At 35.9% G+C, this 21025-nt stretch overlaps 2 protein-coding genes across 2 annotated transcripts; one reads left to right on the plus strand and one right to left on the minus strand.

Annotated features, from left to right (window-relative positions):
* Positions 1-9471: 9471 nt before the first annotated feature.
* Positions 9472-12911, plus strand: LOC110911351 (protein NRT1/ PTR FAMILY 5.9-like). The gene is made up of 4 exons (XM_022155959.1): positions 9472-9601; positions 9899-10113; positions 11282-11691; positions 12104-12911. Exons 1-4 carry the CDS (start codon positions 9472-9474, stop codon positions 12909-12911), a joined length of 1563 nt encoding a protein of 520 aa, XP_022011651.1.
* Positions 12912-13136: 225 nt separating this feature from the next.
* Positions 13137-18344, minus strand: LOC110909999. The gene is made up of 8 exons (XM_022154718.1): positions 17768-18344; positions 16450-16530; positions 16286-16360; positions 15653-15697; positions 15356-15445; positions 14604-14705; positions 13378-13773; positions 13137-13157 (listed from the first exon to the last, which is right to left on the minus strand). Exons 1-7 carry the CDS (start codon positions 18272-18274, stop codon positions 13588-13590), a joined length of 1086 nt encoding a protein of 361 aa, XP_022010410.1. The 5' UTR covers positions 18275-18344; the 3' UTR covers positions 13137-13157; positions 13378-13587.
* Between the last annotated feature and the right edge of the window lie 2681 nt (positions 18345-21025).

The following is a 21025-nucleotide window of genomic DNA, read 5'->3' on the forward strand; positions in this document are numbered from 1 at the left end:
TAAATTACACTTTTCGTCCTTTATGTTTGTATCGGATTGCAATGGGTACCCTTTAACTTCAATAATTACAATCACAATCCTTTATTTGTAAAACTCGTTACACTCTACATCCTTTGCCTCTAACCTAGTTATAAATTTCAGTTAAGTCTCTTATATAACAAGGGCAGTTTGGTCATTTCAACTTCTTAAAAAAATTGAATATAAATAAAACACAGCTTTTATTCTTTACATAATTCCATCTCTCCTCTCTCTGACACTCTCACTCAACACTAGTCACTACCCCCATGTTCATTCTCTACGATCAACCCAAGAACAAGAACACAATACACACATACCTCTCTCTATCTACCGTGATCTGGTGTTTCACGATGGTCGCACCATCTAGGATTTCGATCTGAATCGCTGACCCATCATACCTCATCACCGACCCCATATGTTTCAGATCTGAATCGCCGCCATGATACCTTAGGTGTTTTCGCCCAGATCTGTGGTTTGGTCAGAGTGGCAAGAAAAACAAGCCGAAATCGACAGGGAAGGTGAGAGATCTGGTAGTAGTTAAGTCGTTTCAGGTGGTGGCGCGCCAGTGATGACGGCGGGTCAGATAATTACAAGACGATGACGGCGTGTTTGCGAGCGTGTGTTTGTTTGGATTTGGATTTTTGATTTTGTTATATGGAGACCTAGTTTGGGTGTCATGAACAGCAAGATTGATCTATCTTTATGTCCAATACCTTGGTCAAAAATGGGAGAACCCACCACCATGACTCAGAGTTGCTGATGTGGTAATTGTTGACCTAATGTAATTTTGACTTTATTATTGTTTTATGTTTTACTGAATAATGAATAGATGAGATTTGTTTTAATTCATTTAGTTTAACAATCAATTAAAGTAATTTATGATTAAAATATTACTGGGATGTTATATTATATGGATGGCCGGAGATATGGAGATGGTGGCAGGTTGTCAATCGTGATGGAGAAGAACAAGTGGGAAAGAGAGAGATGGAGGAGAGAGACCAATGAATGAAATTACCAATTCACCCTCATGTGCAAGGCCTTGCACATGAGGTTCTAACTTAAATGATAATTTTAACAATGTTAGGGTTAAAGGACGTACAGTGTAATGAGTTTTTTAAATAAATGACTGTGACTGTAATTATTGAAGTTAAAGGTCATCTGTTGCAATCGAATACAAACATAAAGGACGAAAAATGTAATTTACCCTAAAAAATATAAGAGTGCCAATACTTTGCGGCGGGTTTTTTATGCGGGAGGATTCAATCGGTATTAGTTTGGTTCGTTACGCTACCGACACTAAGTATTATATCCGAAATTAAGATTAGTTTTACAAATAATAAATTAATTAATTAATCTATATATGATAATAAACAAGTTGAATGAATAGTGATTTGACCTGCTTTTGTTTTTTTGTGGGGCTTCAGGTCATTTTACTTTTATTTAAAAAAACCTATATATTCTTTAAAAAACATATATAAATATAAATATAAATATTATATAACATAACAACAGTGTTTACATTAAATTAACAAAAAGTCTTATACGTAAAATTTTTATTGTTATTTTTTAGAAAATTGTTATTTTTTTAATTGTTCTTAAAAATTAAATATAAATATTGTAAAATTCATATACACCACACCACGTATTGTAGATGGTAGTGTATACTATTAATAGAACAACTAAATGAACAGTAAAACTAAATGCAATGCACAATAACTATTGTATACTATTAATAGAACAACTAAATGAACAGTAAAACTAAATGCAATGCACAGTAACTATTTGTTTTAAAGGCTTTTTTTATGTGTTGTTTAGTGGTTTTTTTATATGTATTATTTGGTTTTTTATATATCTTATACAACTTACGTTTGTTTTTGATCCATGTAAATCACGTGTCGGTATTTTTTGGTCATATCAAGATTTTTTCTTTATGGGTTGTGTAACGAGTGTAGGTGGCGTAACAAAACAAACCAATATCGATCAAATTCGCGCTGTGTTGGTATATTTTTGGTCATATCATGATTTTTTTTAGTTTTTTTCTCTATTGGTTGCTATAACAAGTGTCAGTACCGAAATTAAACGAACTAATACCCACCCACAGCGCAACGCGAGGATTTCCAACGCAACGCACGGATTTAATAGCACTAGTATGATGAAAAAACAAACTGAAATACAGCTCTTGTAGTATGAATTTCCTATACATACATTTACCAAATGGGGGAATAGTGCCAGGCGCTCTCCCATTGGACCAACCAGTTTATTATATTATATCCATTTTAAATTACGGTTTTGCCCCTGTTTAAAATTACCGTTTTCCCCCAGCTCAAAATAAAATTACGCTTTTGTCCCTATCTCAAAATTACGATTTTGCCCTTAATTCAAAATTGCGATTTTTCCTGGTACTTCCCTATTCGACCAACCAGTTTATTATTTTATATCCATTTTAAAATTACGTTATCGTTTTGCCCCCGGCTCAAAATAAAATTACGCTTTTGTCCCCATCTCAAAATTACGATTTTGCCCTTAATTCAAAATTACGATTTTCCCTGGCACCCCCCCTATTGGACCAACCAGTTTATTATTTTATATCCATTTTAAAATTACGTTTTTGCCCCTCTTTAAAATTACAGTTATGCCCCAGCTCAAAATAAAATTACGCTTTTGTCCCAAGCTCAAAATTATGATTTTCCCTCGATTCAAAATAAAATTGTGGTTTTGCCCTCAGCTCAGAATTACCTTTTCGCCCCCAGTTCAAAATAGAATTTTGTTTTTGCCCCCAGCTAAAAATTACGATTTTGCCCTCTGTTAAAAAATGTGATTTTTCCCCGTTTAAAAAATTATGATTTCGCCCTCAGTTTAAAATTACGTTTTTTCCCCAGTTCAAAATAAAATTATGATTTTGCCTCAACTCAAAATTACAATTTTGCAATCATATCACATCTCAACTGGGCACGTATATTTCTAGGCTTTCATAGTTTTGGTTTGTCCTCGGTTCAAAATAAAATTGTGATTTTGCCTCCAGCTTAAAATTACGATTGTGCCCTTAGTTCAAATTTATATTACGATGTTACCCCAAGTTCAAAATTACGAATTTGCCCCTGTGAAAATTTACAATTTTGCCCTGGTTCAAATTTACAGTGCTACCATCACTTTAGCTTTTGGCAAATTACGATTTTACCCAGTAAAAAAAATACGATTTTCTCTCAGTTAAAAATTATAATATTGTCATTGTTTTAGTTTTTTTTAATCAAAACTATAAAAGTGTTTTGTTTTAATTGGTTGACTCAATTTAATTGTTTTTCGTGTCAATGAGCTGCCTGACACTCGCTCATTATTCGGTCATCGCCCCGCAACACGGGCGGGGTATTAACAATTAGAATAATGAAAGTTGTAAATTTAACTTTACTGATAATTAGTTAGACCCGTCCTACACTCTTTTAGAAAAAAAAAAAGATAAAGGAAAAAAGAAAAGAAAGAAGAAGCCATATGGCAATCAATGATTAGTTAAAATATTGAATAACAAAACTTAAGATAGAAGAGTAATTTGCTAAATAATAGAGAGGTAATTTACTTCACTACACCTTTGGTACGCAGTTTTTTTTTTTTAATAGCAAATGTTATTAATACTCTACGTTAGAAGAATTAATCTCAAATAGACAGATACATGGTTGAGAAACATAAGTATGGATTTCCATATTTTCATAAATGAATGGTTTCGATTATAATGATTCTTTGATTATAGGGAAAGATGATTCAGTTAGTTTGTTTAGTTGTCGGTTCCATAGTTCTAACCACATTTGAGTATGGTTGGTTGGTGTGGAGGAGGGTAGTCTTTGGGATGATCCGTTACGTAGGCGGCCACGTCATCGGGTATGGGGGATGAGCCCCAAGAGATGAGCCAAGAGTGTGGTAATGAACCCCTTTATATATACATATGCATACATAAAATAATTAAACTTGTTTTAATGCGGTTCAGTATAGTCATTTTGGTTGTATATACAAACATATAATTATATTCTACTATTACTTAAACGAAAAAGTCGGTGTAAACCCACCGGTAGGGGTGCAAACGAGCTGAGCGGCTCGCGAGCTACTCGAGATCGGCTCGAGAAAAAGCTCGAAACGAGCCGAGCCTTATCGAGTCCGAGCCGAGCTTGAGCCTCAAAACAAAGCTCGTTTGTTTATCGAGCCCGAGCTCGAGCCTCACATGTGAAGCTCGTTAGGCTCGTCGAGCCTTATCGAGTCTTAGTGTAAACGAGCCGAGTCGAGTCGAGCTTATTTAAACTTGTTTACAAGCCGACCTCGAACCTAAAAATAAGCTTATTTAGTAAACGAGCCCGAGCCCGAGCTTTACTTATCGAGCTCGCAAACCTAAAAAGTCTATTATTTATATTATTTTTATTTGTTATACTAATTAATAGATAATAAACGAGCCGAGCCGAGCTCGAGCTTGATAAAATACAAACGAGCCGATCTCGAGCTTTGAAAACAAAGCTCGAATCGAGCCGAGCTCGAGCTCGAGCTCGAGCACGAGCCTGGCCGAGCTCGGGCTCGGCTCGGGTCATTTGCACCCCGACCCACCGGTTTTGCCTTCCCCTCCCCCTACTTTTACTATATTGTAATTTTAGCCCCTTAATTTTGGTACCTTTAAAGTTTCATAAAATATGACAAACTTAGTCTCTAAACTACTACTCCATATTACAAATAGTTTGCGTTTGACACCCCAACTTTGTGGCAGTTTCCTTTCCAGCCCCAACTTTGGTACAATTTCCTTGTTACCCCAAAACTTTATCAAATTTTATTTTTAACCTTTCTTAGCCCTTAAGTTTAGGAATTGAAATTTTTAACCACTTAACTTTTTATAAACTTTGTAAATGTTACTTTGACTCCCCCATACTTTCACGATGTTGCAATTTTAGCCCATTGAATTCGATACCTTCAGAGTTTCATAAAATGGAAAATTTAGTCCTTAAACTACTACTCCATTTTACAAATAGTTTGCTTTTGACACCCCAACTTTGTTATAGTTTTCTTCTTACCCCAAAACTTTATCAAATTTTATCTTTACCCTTTCTTAGCCCTTAAGTTTCCTAAATGCAATTTTTAACCACTTAACTTTTTATGAACTTTGTGAATGCCACTTTGACCCCCTCGAGAGTTTTTGACTTCACGATATAAATTCGAGTTAGTTGGGTCGCGTATAATACGATATAAATTCGATTTACATTACGTTTTGATCCAATCGCAATGCAACTATAGGATACATTGAGTTCAATCGGATACATCAAAACGTGCGTTTTCATATGGTTAACACATCACATAACGCTTGGACTAATCCATTCGATATTTGCGAAGCACCCGCGCCGTTTATTACTAGTTATAACCAAATCACAAAGATCGGTTATACAACCACCATTATAGAATCATCATTTTCTCATTTCATTTGGTTATTTCAATTTCATTTGTTTGTTTTTTCGGTTATTTGAATTTTCTATTAATTTCTAATTGTGACACCAAGAAAAGTAAGTGTAGAAAATAAGGAGAGTGAAATGAGCGTAGACATGTATTATGATATCTTTGTTACAAACACGAATTATATATAAGAATTAAGAAGTGTAAGTATATCAATCCTAATTTTATGACATTTACAGATTATAAATTATGATAACTAGGATTACGACCCGCCGCAATGCGGCGGGGATTCTTTATTTATAACTAAGTCGATCTACGACCCACCCGTTATGTTAAACCTGTCAAACGGGGTAAAAATAGACGATGTAAAAACGTTCACCCACACACGCACGTTGCGTCGTGTTAACTCGGAAAATTTAGAACGAAACGTAAAAACGTTAAGCCAAAGACACAACTGTGATGTGTTAAGTCACAAAATTTAGAACCAAGCATAGAGCGAAAAATTTGCGAAAAATGGAAGCTATAAATGACCAAAGTTGAAAGTAAAAAAATATATGATGATAGATTGCAAAAGATAAAAAGTTTTGGGTTAAAAGTAAAAAAACAAATAGTTTTGGGTTAAAAGTAATTTATGAAATACTTTTGGTGAAAAGTAAAAAAAAAAACATTTTTTTGAAACCCCCCAAAGCCAACGTTACGACAACAATATGCATAACAATTTTTTCTTTGAAAACCCCCAAAGCACACCCCGCGTTGCGGCGGGGCGTAAAACGGTGTCAAATAGTACTAATGTCACACAACCGTCATCGACAACCAACACTGACTTGACCTATAATATGCGTATTGCGACGAACCTGTCAAACATGGAAAAATAGAGGTAAAAACGTTGAACCACACATGCACGTTGCTTCGTATTAACTCGAAAAATTTAGAACTATACGTAAAACGAAAATTTGCGAAAGATGAAAAGTATAAGTGACAAAAGTTGTGAAGTTAAATTGCAAATAATTAAAAGTTTTGGGTTAAAATTAAAAAAACAAATTATGTAGGGTTAAAATTGGAAAAGGTACAAACCTTTGGGTTAAAACTAAAAAATCAAGTTTTTTTTTTGAAAAACTCATAAAGCACAACTTACAACTAATAATGCACAAAAAGTTTGCAAACTTATATAGGTTTTAATTAGAATTGAGAGTGAAAACATCACTATTACAGGTGCCTAAACTGGGCTTAATCGACATGTTTGGCCAGGTTGGGAGTAAACTAGTTTGGTTTACGGTTTGGAAAACCGGGGAATCACAATCCGATTTATAGTTTATGGTTTAGAACTGGTCGGATTTAGAGAACTGGCCGAGATATTAAATTAAAAAAACGATAAAATCTAACTTGTTTTTAGTCGATATAATTTTAATAAAAATAAAACATTTTTTCACGTATAGGAATCTATCGATTACTATGCATATAAGTTTTTTGATTATAATACACATATATATTTTTAATTTAACTTTTAATTATTTTTTTCACCTTTAGTTTTGTACAATGGCGGATTCAGTGTACAAGTAGGGGTAGCACGCGCTAACCCTCAACTCCGTTCACGTACCGTTTCCTTGGTTTAATTTTTTTTTCAGGCTAGATCTGCCACTGGTTTGTAAACCCTTTAATACTCAAAAGGTACAATTGGTCTTTTTCTAAATCTTCTACTTTAGTGAATTTTTGTAAATATAATGGGACTATTCCGTGCTAACAATAACTAGGCCCAAACCGTCAAAACCAGACTGGTTTGGCCGGTCCAGCCGACCCAGCCTACGCAAGCGGTTTGGTTTAGCTTTTTCAAGAACTTTACTTACTCGTTCGTCCTAAAATATCGGTTAAAGCCGATCGACCAGGACGGTAAACACCCCTAGATTAGCTTCACTTCTGCAAAAGGGAAGCAGATAAAACAAATTTAATTTTAATAATTGGTCATCTAATAAGCAATTAATTAACAAAAAAACAATAGGTCAAGGATTGTGTGCGATTTTGCGTTCATACGTCCTGGAGTCCATGTTGAAAAATGTTACCTTTTCACACTTGGGCACCTTCCTTTATAAAGCATATATCTCTTGGGCACATTCCTTAAAGCGTATATATTAGTTATATATTTTATTTCTAAAATATAAGACTTGTTTTAGACTCACTAGTCTAGTTAAGCTCAGTATTTTAACTTAAGGCTCAAGCTTGTTTAAGCTTAACTCGACTATAACGAGTCTATAGTCTTTTATCCCTGACCTAACTAGACGGGAAGTGGATTTCCAAGGCTTCGGCTCAAATTTCGTTTAATATCCTCTGATGAAACCCACACACACTTGTATATATGATTATATAACTTTCATCAAAAAATAAAATAAAATTATGGTGATGCACAACTTTTATACTGTTATTCAATAAGTTAAGATTATTTTATAAAAAAAAAAAAAGTAATCATAGCATTTTCGTCACGCTGTTTGTTTCAGCTTTTAATGGTTCAGACATCTTACTAGTTCAGCACTTAATGGTTCAGACTGTTTGTTTTGGGACCACATGTCTGAATGGTTCAGAAATTTGCCTCTGAATTATATATACTGAGGGCTGTTTGGCAACTTCTAAATAGTTAAGTGCTGAACCAGTAAGAGATCTAAGTCATTAAGAACTAAACAAACAACCCCTGAAAAATTGTTAAGCTCCCCAATTGGCCCCCTATGAAAAAAAATCTTGGGTTTGCCATTATTGTGCCATTATCATTTGGTGTTCGTCTTAGGTTCGGTGTTTGATTCCTAGTTATAAACTAATTAAATAGATCTGATGTGCGAATATGTTGTCATACGGTTTGCCGTTTTGTCCTTCCTTGGTGTATTATGTAATTGTGAGTGTATTAACAATTGCATACATGGAATGATGTTGCGAAGTCTACAATTTTAACCAAGGAACTTATACTCATGTAGGGACAAATGATATACTTAGTGTCATCATCATACACAGTAAATCCACCAATAGCAAAGCAAAGGTAGGGTCTGAGAAGGGTAAGATGTAGACAGTCTTACCTCTACCCCGTAGGAATAGAGAGGCCGCTTCCAGTGAGACCTCCGGCTCGATAGTAGTTTTGCATCAAGCCTTAGACATAAGGCACATAACACTCAGCAATCGGGACAAAGACCGATTAGTGCATATACCCTTTTGTCTTTCAGCTATCAACGCCACCACATGATGCATGATTAACCGACCTCAGCTTTTAACATAATTTTCATGAAATTAATAAAATAACGTTAAAATTTGTGTACTTTCACTTTTGCCTCCCAATGGCCCACATATATAAACATTATATGCGCATACCGCTAGCGGGGCGTAGATATACTTAGGGGGGTAGGGGTGGAATAACTCACTAACCATTCCATCACTTACAACATCCAATCAGGTTCTGCCATGTCATCAACCATTATTTCCATCACTCACACCCTTTTTTGCTGGAAATGGTCATCACTTGTACAAATTCCATCACTCACTAATTTTTTGCTGGAAAAGACCCACAACCGTTCCATTTTCAATTTTGAAAACGCGTGCTCCGGTTCACGCGTTAAACATATTACGCGTTAAAAAGGAAGGCGGCGGCGGTGTGGGCATATGTTCCACGCGTTATGGGGGGACATAACGTGTCCACCCCGGGTCCTCTTAGTGTGTGATAATTAATCATATTAGTAAGAATCTTGATCTGAACATGCTTTGTAATCAACAAGGTGTTTAGCGAACTTTTTAAAGACAAGCTCACAAATCCCAAACGAATTCTATATAGAAAAAAGTGAGAATATAAGGGATTACACAGGAAATATCAACACCGCACTTAGATACCAAACAGAAAGAATACAAAAGGAATAGTTCATATAAACAAGAAGCTACACTTGTTCCAAATAGCCGTTTAAAAATGCTTCCTGAGAGAAGTGTTTTATAGTATACAAATCTATAGCTTGGTTGTATTTGAAACTACCCATAGGAAGAAAGGCCTCAAAACACTACATAAACTGAATTTACTCGATGGAAGTTGCGCCATCATCTTTTGGTACTCATCTTTGGGCTTTTTGTCCGTCGCTAGCTACTTTGGCTCCGGTATTCTTTTGGAAAGATTATTTTTTTATCTACAATCACCGTCTCCTCTTTGTTATTGGTAATTTTCAGTGATCTCTAAATCCAACTAGCCAGCTAGCCATTGGCGGACCCAAGCTTTGGCTTCGGTGGGTGGGCGCCCCCTTTGAAAAAAATAAATTAGTGTATTTTCGAAGTAAAAATCCCGACTGCACCCCTTGAAAATTTGGTTGAACCCTTCGTTCGCACCCCCTAGAAAATAATTCCTGGGTCCGCCACTGCAGCTAGCTAGTTGTGTTGTGTGCATTATGGTCATGTGTTTGATTCCTAGCTATGTACTAATTGAATTAAGTTGATGTGTGTGCGTGTTGTCATACAGGCTTGGTGTTTAGTCGTTCCTTGACAAACGTTTCGATTGTGAGTGTAATAGCATGGTATTTTACGGTCAGTGGAGATGATGTTTTGAAGTCTGCAATATCAACCAACGCACATGGTTTTTTATCATCAGTTTTTGTTATATTTATGGCTTATGCCGCTGACTCGTTTGTTGGGAGATCAAAAACACTCTTGTGTTCAAACATTGCATATGTCATAGTAAGTATTGATGATCAACAGAATCTTCAATTAATACCGAAAAACCAGAAGACATATAGGTATCACCAACGCCTATTCACCAATGAACGAGATCCGTCATTAAACACCAATGGATCTCACCAATTAGTTTTTAAGTCTTATAAGAAGCTTAGGTAGAAAGGTAGATTAATTAGTACAAATATAAAGGTTAGGTGTTTATTTTTTAAATTCTTGACTTATATATCGAATGCAAAAAGAGTCGAGATTGTTTGATCTCAAATCAAACCCAGTGTTTGTTGATTATTTTAGTGTAATTAGATTGACTTGCTGATCAAAGTGTATCGTGATATGCATAAAACAAGATAAGAGAGTACGGGAGTGCACGCGTATTTGAGTTTATTATGATTTTAGTTTTGGAGAATCTCAATGGTCCTTAGGGGCGAAGGCCTTAAGCAAATTCCAAGGGGGTGTCCCCTTGGCGAGGTCAGGGGCTACGCCCCTGGGAGCAGGGTCCAAGGGACGTCAGCCCCTGTCAAGGTCTAAGGGACAAAGCCCCTTGCTAGGGTCGAGTTGATTCTTGCATGGATTCGAACTTGGTTCTTTTAAGTTGAATTCTAAGTTTTATCCGGTTAATTCATTTGAGTAATCGAATTGTTTCAATTAGAAAGTGTTCACGCGACTCTCAGATTATCCAAGCATTCGTTTTCAGAATTTCCCCAACAATGTTTCCATGAGTGTTAATCGAATCAAGGACTTCATTACACTACTAGAAAAACTGAAACTTCTTACACCAGTTTTTGTAGGAAATGCGTCATAAAACTGGCTTTTCTACGCATTTATGACAAACACCTGATGTAGGAAAATACCTCGTAGGAAACTGGCTTTTCCCTTATTTTTTTTGGCTATATAAATATTTATTCGGTAAAGAATAATAAGTAACCTTTTGTAGGTTATTTCCGAAAGATTTGTGACGCAACTGTCAATTATTTAGGGTTTTCTTATTTTTCGTCGTGGATGCATCGAAAATTTGTAACAAAATCTTGAAAAAAAAATTGTAGGAAATTCGTCATAAAAGTGTCGTAATCTGTGACGAAAAAAATATGTAGGAAATTTCTGTAGAAAATTGTCCCATTTTCTAGTAGTGTTATCTATGTATCCCTTCAATGTATTTTCCTTGTTTTTATTGCAGGCTTTGGTTCTTTTCTGGAAGTTTGATGCATATGATGTGAATTGGCTTCTTCTTATCACACTAGTTCTTTTAGCTCTTGGAACATCTACAGACAAGATTTTAGAAGATGCACTTCAAGACATGGTAAATGACATTGATAAGTCACCAGATCGCAATATAACACGATCTATTGCACGTGCAACAATTTGGTCACGTGTAGCATACGTGTCTGGTGCCATGTTAGCTATATCGCTATGGTTTGTCCCCGATACTATTGGAGAGCTTGATTCATCGTGGGGAAGCGCATTCTTCATTTGCCTAATCGCGCTGACTTTGGCTGTGATTATATCCGGATTTGGTCATATTGTTTATCATCAGGGTTTTGGAGTGCTTCAAATGTGTTTTAAGAAGCTACTCGAGTACATATTCGGGTACTTCTTCATTAACTCTCTCTTCTGAATACTCGAGTAAGCCTTTTTTAGTTATGTTTTATGTTCGATAGTGTTGCGATATTTCTGATTTAGGGAAAAAATTGGAAAAAGAAGATAAACAACAAGAAAGATCATGATTAATCAAGAATTTAAAGTCTTCTAAGTTTTAAACAAAATGTATAAATTATATGTATAAACAAAATTGTTCACATATATAATTTTTTGAATTACATGAGGACAAATATACATTACATTTCTAATGTGATTTTCGACAATTTTATTTTGCACGAAATTTTTGTAGCAAATCTGTGGGTAAGACCAATTTCCTACAAATTTGCTACAAATATGGCTGTCACAAAGGAGACAGTTTTCTAGTAGTGTTCTTTTGTTTTACAAATTTGTGATCGACTAGGTGTTTAAAGATTTTCTCGAGAAAAGACAGACCTCCCAAGAATTTGGATATGGAAAACGGAGAAAACGAATGGATTAAACCGGAAAACTCACTACATTACATGGAAGAAGAAGAAGAAGAAGAAAAGAATAGTTTTGATGAACAAGAAGATAAGGTAGTTCTAAAGAGCCTTTTAAAAATGCTTCCTATTTGGCTAGTGTTTTCTGTGGTGTCCATAATATCAGCAACTGGGGACACATTCTTTTTACAACAATACAGCCACGTAGACACCGACTACGTGGCAGTACAATTCTACAGCTTGGTTCAAGATTTTTCAAAGTTTGCTATCCCATTTTTATATCGGCGGATATGTTGTTTACCAAAGCATGAGAAGGTCAAAATCGGCGTAGGGATGCTTTGTGGAGTCGTAAGTTGTATTTTTGCGTGGTTGCTCGTGGTTTATGAAGGGTATATAAATACTTCTTTTGTTTGGCTAGTACCACAGTTCTTTATGCTTGGGTGCATGGAAGGACTTACCGAGGAAGGGCTACTAAAGTTGTACAAGTCACGAATAAAAGAAGAGCAATTACAGCGTTATCCGAAGGAATATATCGAGTTTTGGAAGGGGATAGGAAAGTTGCTAAACGTTTTTCTTGCCTTAATACTTCAAGGATGGTTCGGCGACACAGTTCATGACAGTCGGCTAGACAAGTATTATGTGGTTTTGGTATGTGTTGGCTTAGCAAACTTCATAATCTATTGTTTCATTGCTAGTTTATTTTACAAGGACAAAGTGTTGGCACACGATGATGATGACAACGATGAGTAGGGATGGTGATTGGTCGAGTTCGAGCTGGGTATTGGTAATCTCATTCCCAAAGTGTGACCCATACCCGTCGGATATTCCTCATATTCATTAAAATATAACATTCCTCTCATAAATATTACATTTTAGGTAACTCATTCTCATTAAAATATAGTAACTCATTCTTTTAAGAGTTGATTGCCCGGATAGTCAATGTGGTTTGCCATTTTTTACGTTTAGTCCTCACCATATAATAACGTGATGTTTCATCTATTTATTATCTATAGATCAACGGCGGTTCTTAGAAGAGCCGTGGCAGGGCCACGGCCCGGGCAAGTTTTTCGGGCGTAGTGCTAATTTTCCGCATTTCGATCGAAATTTTTTATATATACTATGTTTGGCCCGGGCTTGTCCAGGCTTTTTTTAGTGCTCGTGTCTTTCAGCCCTGGCATGTTCAACGGGCAAGATCCGCCACTGCTATAGATGTAACCTATTTATTATCTATAGATGTAACTGATTACAGTTAATAGTTTCTGTATGTGCCGAACCACTTACTGCGTATCGCCAATTTTCACAAACCAAAACCGAAAAACCTTGTTTTCGGCTGGGCTTGCGGTTTATTTTAACAAGTCAACCTGTGGTCTTAATTAAGAAATAATTTGACTTTTTGCACCAAGTTGACTACTTGCCACACAAAAGGTCAAAGATAATCCATAGGAAGATCCCATTCTTCTTGAGTGTTGTCAATGGGCTTTTCCCTGGGTCTTAAGTTCCCAGGTCCCGGCCTTCTTCTTCTGCCCTTTCGGTATTCAGACCGTTCTTCGAGATCAGAATAATAATCAAAATCATCCATCGAGTAATCGGTTCTTTTAGCATCCCAGAAACCCTAATTTGACCAATAAGATTTATATGTCAATATTATTTGTTACAAAAATTTGACATCCAAGCTTTAGATATAGATCTCGAAACGAGCTGAGCTCAGGTTCTCTTTAATTAAACGAGTATTTTTTATCCAAAATTTATAAATAAATAATTTGCCAAATATGACTATATAAACTATGTTACTGCAAAAATTAGGGGTGTAAACAAGCCTAGAGGCTCGAGAGCTACTCGTGATCGGCTCGGTTAAAAGCTCGAACGAGTTGAGCCTTAACGAGCCCGAGCCCGAGCTCGAGCCTGAAATAGAGCTCGTTTAGTTATCGAGCCCGAGCTCGAGCTTGAAATTCAAAGCTCGTTTAGGCTCGCGAGCCCAAACGAGCCTAAACAAAATTTTAGTTTTTTATATATATAATATAATAATGATGATGATAACATTGGTGAACGAGCTTGAGCCGAGCTTTGGCTCGCTTAATCGCTGTTGAAACGAGCTCGAGCCGAGCTTTTAGCTCATTTGAGGTTGTTCTCAAAATAGCTCGAGCCGAGCTCAAGCTTTGGGTTTTACTCGCGAGCCGAACTCGAGCTCGAGCTTCATAAAAACTTAACGAGCCGAGCTCGAGCCTAGTCGGGCTCGGGCTCGGCTCCGCTCGTTTACACCCCTAGCAAAAATAATCCAACATGTTTTAGTAAAACGATGTAAGATCTGTTAGCTTGACCCTTTTGACCCAATATAACAATAACATAATCCAAATTGACCTATTTATAAGTTAACGGGTCGAAAATACTTCCTCTAAATATAATATTCACGCAAAAGCACTTATAGTGCTATTTAATATTTACCTTAGTTAACCGTTGTATCCGCGAGGCTGCAGCATCATGCACAACAACTGTGTCGGATACGACTTCCAGCACATCTTCCACCAGCAATGAATACGTGCTCACCTGTAATAAATCACATTCTCGTTTAAGAGAAAAATGAATACGTGCTCACCGTTGTGCACAATTCCAAAGAAGTATAACTATCCGTTCCGGTCATTATCGAGTATAATTATAAAAGCAAGAGTAAATTACAAAAATTGTCCTTTATGTATGTCACTTATTGCAAATTATGTCCTTTGTCTACAATAATTACAGAAAACGTACTTGATGTTTGCAAACCCTTGCAAGTTATGTCCTTTAGCCCTAACTCAGTTAATTTTTGTGGTTAAATATGACCAAATGGACCCCACATGAAGGTATTTTTGTGGTTAAATCTGACCAAGTAGACCCCACATGAGAGTAAAATGACCAAAATACCCTCATGTGGGGTCCATTTGGTTAGATTTAACCACAAAAAATTAACTAAGTTAGGGCTAAAGGACATAACCTGCAAGGGTTTGCAAACATCGAGTACGTTTTCTGTAATTATTAAAGATAAATGATACAGTTTGCCCTAAGTGACATACATAAAGAACGATTTTTGTAATTTACTCTAAAAGCAACCCAACAAGCAAACGTTGTTTTTTGTGAATTCTGACACTTGCCAAATTTATTTTTTGAGTACTAATGCGTTACATTGTTACATAGGATTACAAAAAATAAAATATACTCACCAAACTTGATGGAATGATGGATATTCCAAATGAATCGAGCTCTAAAGATTCTATCGCCCCGGAGTTTATATTAAAAGTATACCCTCGCACCTAAAAACAAGAGAACTAAAATATTATTATTAACGAGAGTAATTCCCCTTTTTAACTAGTATCCGAATAAACAGACAAATCTCAATTCTTGTAATAATACCGAAAAACACTACAATTTTTAACAAAAAACGATATTTGGAAAATTGTGTAAATATAAAGGGTGTTTGGATTTGTGTTTTTAAAGTGATAACCGGAACAAAAACATACCTTTCCGATATCTCGTCGACCTGGTGTCACAACACTATATCCTACCTAAGAGAAGCATTGAATCAGGACACAAATAAAAAAAAAACATAAATATATATATATATGTGTATATATATATATATATATATATATATAGAGAGAGAGAGAGAGAGCGGTTAACATACAAAAGCCCTTATCATACTTCACGTACGCGACAATCTTAACCATCAGATCAGGGCTATAATCACGCATGGAACAGTTAATAACGCATGGATCAGTTTGTTTTGTGATAATCACGCATGGGAGCATAATCACGCATGGAACATTGATCAAAATGTAATCACGCATGTTGTGTTCTTGTCGCGTACGTTAACGTACGTTAAGCCGTGAAGTACATTATACTTTCTCTCTCTCTCTATATATATATATATACTAACTTCCATTCCAACAAAACGGATCCCTTTGACTTTTAAGGTCAACACTATTACTTTTTGCATCTACAATTGACAATCAAGTTGTTACAAACTTGACACCAACCGATTTTAATTTGTTGCCACTTCGAATAGGTTTAACAGTTAACACGATGTCCGATTTTACATGCTAATTGAAAGAAGTAACTATTAGTATTAGTAAAAACGGTAAGGTTGACCATACCAGTGTTTCTAGTCCAACCAATTTAAACTCCTTATCCATCACAGTCTCATCCTCAACAAGCACAACATCACCAACCTGTGGTCAAAGCATAATTACGTATTTAACTTCGTCGACATGATTGACTATTTTGCCCCTCCGAACGCTAAAGATAGAAAGCTACTTACCTGTTTTGTATCCTCCAAAAAGAACATTTCTTGTTGTCCAGATAGTAGATTCGGCCTCACTTCTACAATCACTACCATCCACTAAGAAGGAAAAAGATATCACTTATTATAAAAAAAAAAAAAATAATAATTATAATAAAAACTACATGAAGTGACGAAAAAAAGCATCGAAGATCTAACTATCTAAGGTATTCAAAAATCGAAACCAACTTTAAGGCTAGAGTAAACTTCCGTTTTGCTCCCTGTGGTTTGGTCACTTTAACGGTTTTGCTCCAAACTTTAAAAATAGCCATTTTACTCCCCGATGTTTCGGTTTTTTTGCCAGTTTGCTCCCCGCCTCTAACTCCATTCAAATTGTTTGGTTTTCCATTTTGCTCCCCGCAGGGAGCAAACTGGCAACAAAACCAAAACATCAGGGAGTAAAATGGCTATTTTTAAAGGTTTGGGGCAAAACCGTTAAAGTGACCAAACCACAGGGAGCAAAACGGAAGTTTACTCTTAAGGCTAAATAATAGTATCTTACATATACACAAACCAACTAGCATTGCATGGAGTCGAAACAAGAAAATCTCTCATCTGTTTTACATGCAAACCTATTTATCATGTGAACCTATCATAAGCACCCCTTAGGTTGTTTTTACATATAACCTCTTACGAATCCTCCCTTTGACCAGTTTCGACGCAGAACTACATGTGGCGCACCTTCATTCCCCTTATTCGTTTTCCTAGGCGCGTACTCTAAAAAACAAGGTTTTAATACTTCAATAAAGAATACACTAAAATCCATTTAAAACTCAATCCAAACACCCTCTTAGCATACTATTTTGGTCCCAAATCTACATAACAATATACCATCATCATCATACTCAGTAAATCCCACCAATAGCAAAGCAAAGTTGGGGTCTGAGTAGGGTAAGATGTAGACAGCCTTACCTCCACCCCGTAGGAATAGAGAGGCTGCTTCCAGTGAGACCCCCGGCTCGATAGTAGTTTTGCATCAAGCCTTGGACATAAGGCACATAACACTCAGCAATCGGGACAAAGACCGATTACTCGATTAGTGCATGTACCCTTTTGTCTTTCAGCTATCAACGCCACTACATGATGCATGATTAACCGTCCTCAGCTTTTAACGTTATTTTCACGAAATTAGTATAATAACGTTAAAATTAGTGCACTTTCACGTTTGCACCCCCCCCCCCCCCTCTATAACCTCTTAAAACAAGAACCCTAAAACATAAACAAACCCCTAACTGAATCTAATTTTAACTCATATAACCAACATCATACATCAAAACAAAAAGAAATTAACACTCACAGTGTTAGTATCCACCCAAAGCTGTGAAACAAACCCCAAACTAACAGCAGACTGAATACTAATAACCTGCTTTGCAACCACATTACACCTTTTCACCAACTGTTTCCCCTTCCTTACAACCTTCACTTCATCTAATTCCCCCAATTTCACATCCAAATCATCTTCCAAATCTACAATTTCAACCAAATCCTCTTCATCTCCTTCATTATTCATCAAATCTCCATCAAATTGAAGAAATTCGGTCTCTTGTTCGTCATTTTGGTTCAATTCGAGGTGTGATTTTGTGGTTTTTTGCTCTTTGAAGTTGATTTGGTTGGGGAATTGTTGATTGTGGTTTGATTTTGAGGTTCTAGGGTTAGGGTTTTGACTGGTTTTTGTGGAGAATTTTGAGGGGTTTTGAGTGGTGTAGTGGAATGAAGGTGGTAAGGAGAGTATGTGGATTGAAGATGGGGGGAATTTGATGCAGGAGTATGATGAGAGTGAAGAAGATGAAGTGCAATCACACATGGTGGTTAGTGCAGCATACAGTTGATACAGAAGCTAATGTTATAACGGTTTTGTTGATATTTTGGGCATCATTTACAACAACATATAGGTGGTGTTTGGCATTCCTTATTTTCTCTCAACTTATAACTTATTGACTTTTATAAGTTAATAAGTTGTTGTAATAGTGTTTGGGAAATAGAAAAGGACTTTTAAAATGACTTATATTTTACCCTTGAGAAGGAGCTTTTTGAGAAGTTAAGATTACTGACTTCTCAAGTCCTAAAAGTCCTTATGTGAACAAATTCCCCATTATAGCCCTCACTTTTTAAATAAGCCAAACCAAACACTTTTTAAAGGATGCCCCTTTTGGTCATTTTACATGAATAAGTTAAACCAAACACATTTTAAAAAAACTACTTAGTGACTTATTGGCTCATAAGCTAACCCAAACACTTTTTTAAAAAGTCCTTTTCAAAAAGTCATAAGTTAATAAGTCCTTCTCACAAAAAGTCCTTTTTAACTTAAATAAGCTAACCCAAACACCCCCATAGACAGAACAGTTTGATGTTTTTTAAGCACTTGACATACACAATTTTTTTTTTTGAGAGGTGCGAATTATTCGCGAATGTCGGGAAGTCTAGCATACGTTCTCTTAAGCATGTATGTGCTACAGAGCTTCCTCGCACAATAGATCCCCAATTTAAACAACTAAATGAGAAACCTCTATCACACAGACTCGAACCCGAAACCTGAGGGGAAAACTCATCCGGGACCACCATAGGTGAAACTTAAATACATGTGAGCACTTAGTGATGGTTAAGTGCTCTAGTGGTGGTCACGGGTATTTAAGTTCCACTTATGGTAGGCCCGGGTGAGTTTTCCCCTCTAGGCCTCGGGTTCGAGTATGGGTGATAGAGGTTTCTTATTGAGTGGTATAAATTGAGGATCTATTGTGTGAGGGGGCTTTCTAGCGCGGATCTGGTTAAGACTACGTATGCTAGACCTCTCGACATTCGCGAATAATTCACACATTTCAAAAAAACATACACATTTTTATTTATGTATATAACTAGTTATAGCCCCGCCCGCGTTGCGGGGCGATGGCCGAATAATGAGCGAGTGTTAGGCAGCTCATTGACACGAAAAACAATTAAATCGAGTCAACCAACTAAAAAACAGAATTTTATTTTGAACTGATGGCAAAAAGGTAATTCTGAGTTGAGGGCAAAACCACAATTTTATTTTGAATTGAGGGAAAAATCGTAATTTTGAGTTTGGGACAAAATCATAATTTTATTTTGCGCTGGGGGCAAAACCGTAATTTTAAAGAGGGGGCAAAAACGTTATTTTAGAATGGATATAAAATAATAAACTGGCTGGTCCAATGGGGGAGTGCCAGGCAAAGTCGTAATTTTGAATTGAAGGGAAGATCGTAATTTTGAGATGGGGACAAAAACGTAAATTTTATTTTGAGTTGAGGGCAAAAACATAATTTTAAAATGGATATAGAATAAAAAACGTGTTGGTTCAATGGGGGAGTGCGGGGCAATAAACCGAATATTTCTCTCTCATAACATGTATGTCTGTATAGAGGGCAAAATCGTAATTATATTTTGAGCTGGAGGCGAAATCATAATTTTGAGCTTCGGGGGGGGGGGGGTCATAATTTTATTTTGAACTGTGGGCAAAAACGTAATTTTGAGCTGAGGGAAGAATCGTAATTTTAAGGTAAAGGGAAAACCAAAATTTTATTTTGAACTGGGGGGCAAAACCGTAATTTTAAACGAAGGGCGAAACCGTAATTTTAAACTGAAAACAAAATTAAAAATGAGAACAAAATTAAAAATGAGTTTTTGAACCGAGGGCAAAAGCGTAATTTTAAGCTAGGGGCAAAATTATAATTTTATTTTGAGCTGGGGACAAAAACGTATTTTTAAACGAAGGACGAAAGCGTAATTTTAAACTGGGAATAAAATTAAATTAAAAAAAGGTTGGTCCAATGGGGGAGTGGCACTATTTCCTCATCTTCTAAATGTATAAGTAGTAAATTTAAAAAAAAATATGAAGCATCGATAGAAACGCTATACAATTTTAGTTTGTTATTCGTGTTCAAGATATAAAAATTCAATTTTCGCAAGACATGCAAAGTTGATCTTCATATCCAACGAAGTTTGGATTTTGTATGAAAAATTGTTGGAAAACCGACAATACGAGATGTAAAAATTTGTAAGATAGACATAAAGTTCTAGAATTCAATGAAGTTTGAGTTTAAAAATTAAATACCAAAATCATGTAAGCATCCTCTAGATTTGACAATGTTTAATTTTGAATAAAAAGAGACATTTTATAATAAACAAATGCAATGTGAAATACAAATTACTACCGTATAAAGTTATAAACTAGCATACATAAGTGAAAACATAAGAAGCAAAATAAAAGAGAATAAAAAGGTCGTGTGGTAAACACGGTTTTTTAAATAGAATTTGTTGTCATTAAACACTTCTCTGTCAAAGGTACAACAAACGAAACACACGACCATTAGATATGAGTTTACTTGTCTTTCGACCTCAAAGTTGTAACTAGCATCAAGCCTCACCAGCCTTCTAAATCATCTTGATTAATGACATTATACAAATTAATTTTCATCGGAAGCTTGGACCAGTTTCTAATTTAAAGTTGATCTTTCAATAGCCTAATATATCATTGTTTGTAATTGACCAATTACGAATACGATTGATAATTATCATTGAGTAACCAATGTAAAATTAAACT

This window comes from Helianthus annuus, chromosome 15 (genome assembly GCF_002127325.2).
Source record: "Helianthus annuus cultivar XRQ/B chromosome 15, HanXRQr2.0-SUNRISE, whole genome shotgun sequence".
Taxonomy (NCBI): Eukaryota; Viridiplantae; Streptophyta; class Magnoliopsida; order Asterales; family Asteraceae; genus Helianthus; species Helianthus annuus.

Bases quoted from the DNA above. Each gene is read 5' to 3' on its own strand.
- LOC110911351 (XM_022155959.1), top strand. From the start codon at position 9,472: ATGGAAGTTGCGCCATCATCTTTTGGTACTCATCTTTGGGCTTTTTGT. The intron at 9,602-9,898 runs GTAATTTTCAGT...GTTGTCATACAG, and splicing joins CCGTCTCCTCTTTGTTATTG to GCTTGGTGTTTAGTCGTTCC. The intron at 10,114-11,281 runs GTAAGTATTGAT...TTTTTATTGCAG, and splicing joins CAAACATTGCATATGTCATA to GCTTTGGTTCTTTTCTGGAA.
- LOC110909999 (XM_022154718.1), bottom strand. From the start codon at position 18,274: ATGTGTGATTGCACTTCATCTTCTTCACTCTCATCATACTCCTGCATC. The intron at 16,361-16,449 runs GTAAGTAGCTTT...CTTTGACCACAG, and splicing joins TTTTGGAGGATACAAAACAG to GTTGGTGATGTTGTGCTTGT. The intron at 13,774-14,603 runs GTAAATATTAAA...TGGTCAAATTAG, and splicing joins GGATACAACGGTTAACTAAG to GGTTTCTGGGATGCTAAAAG.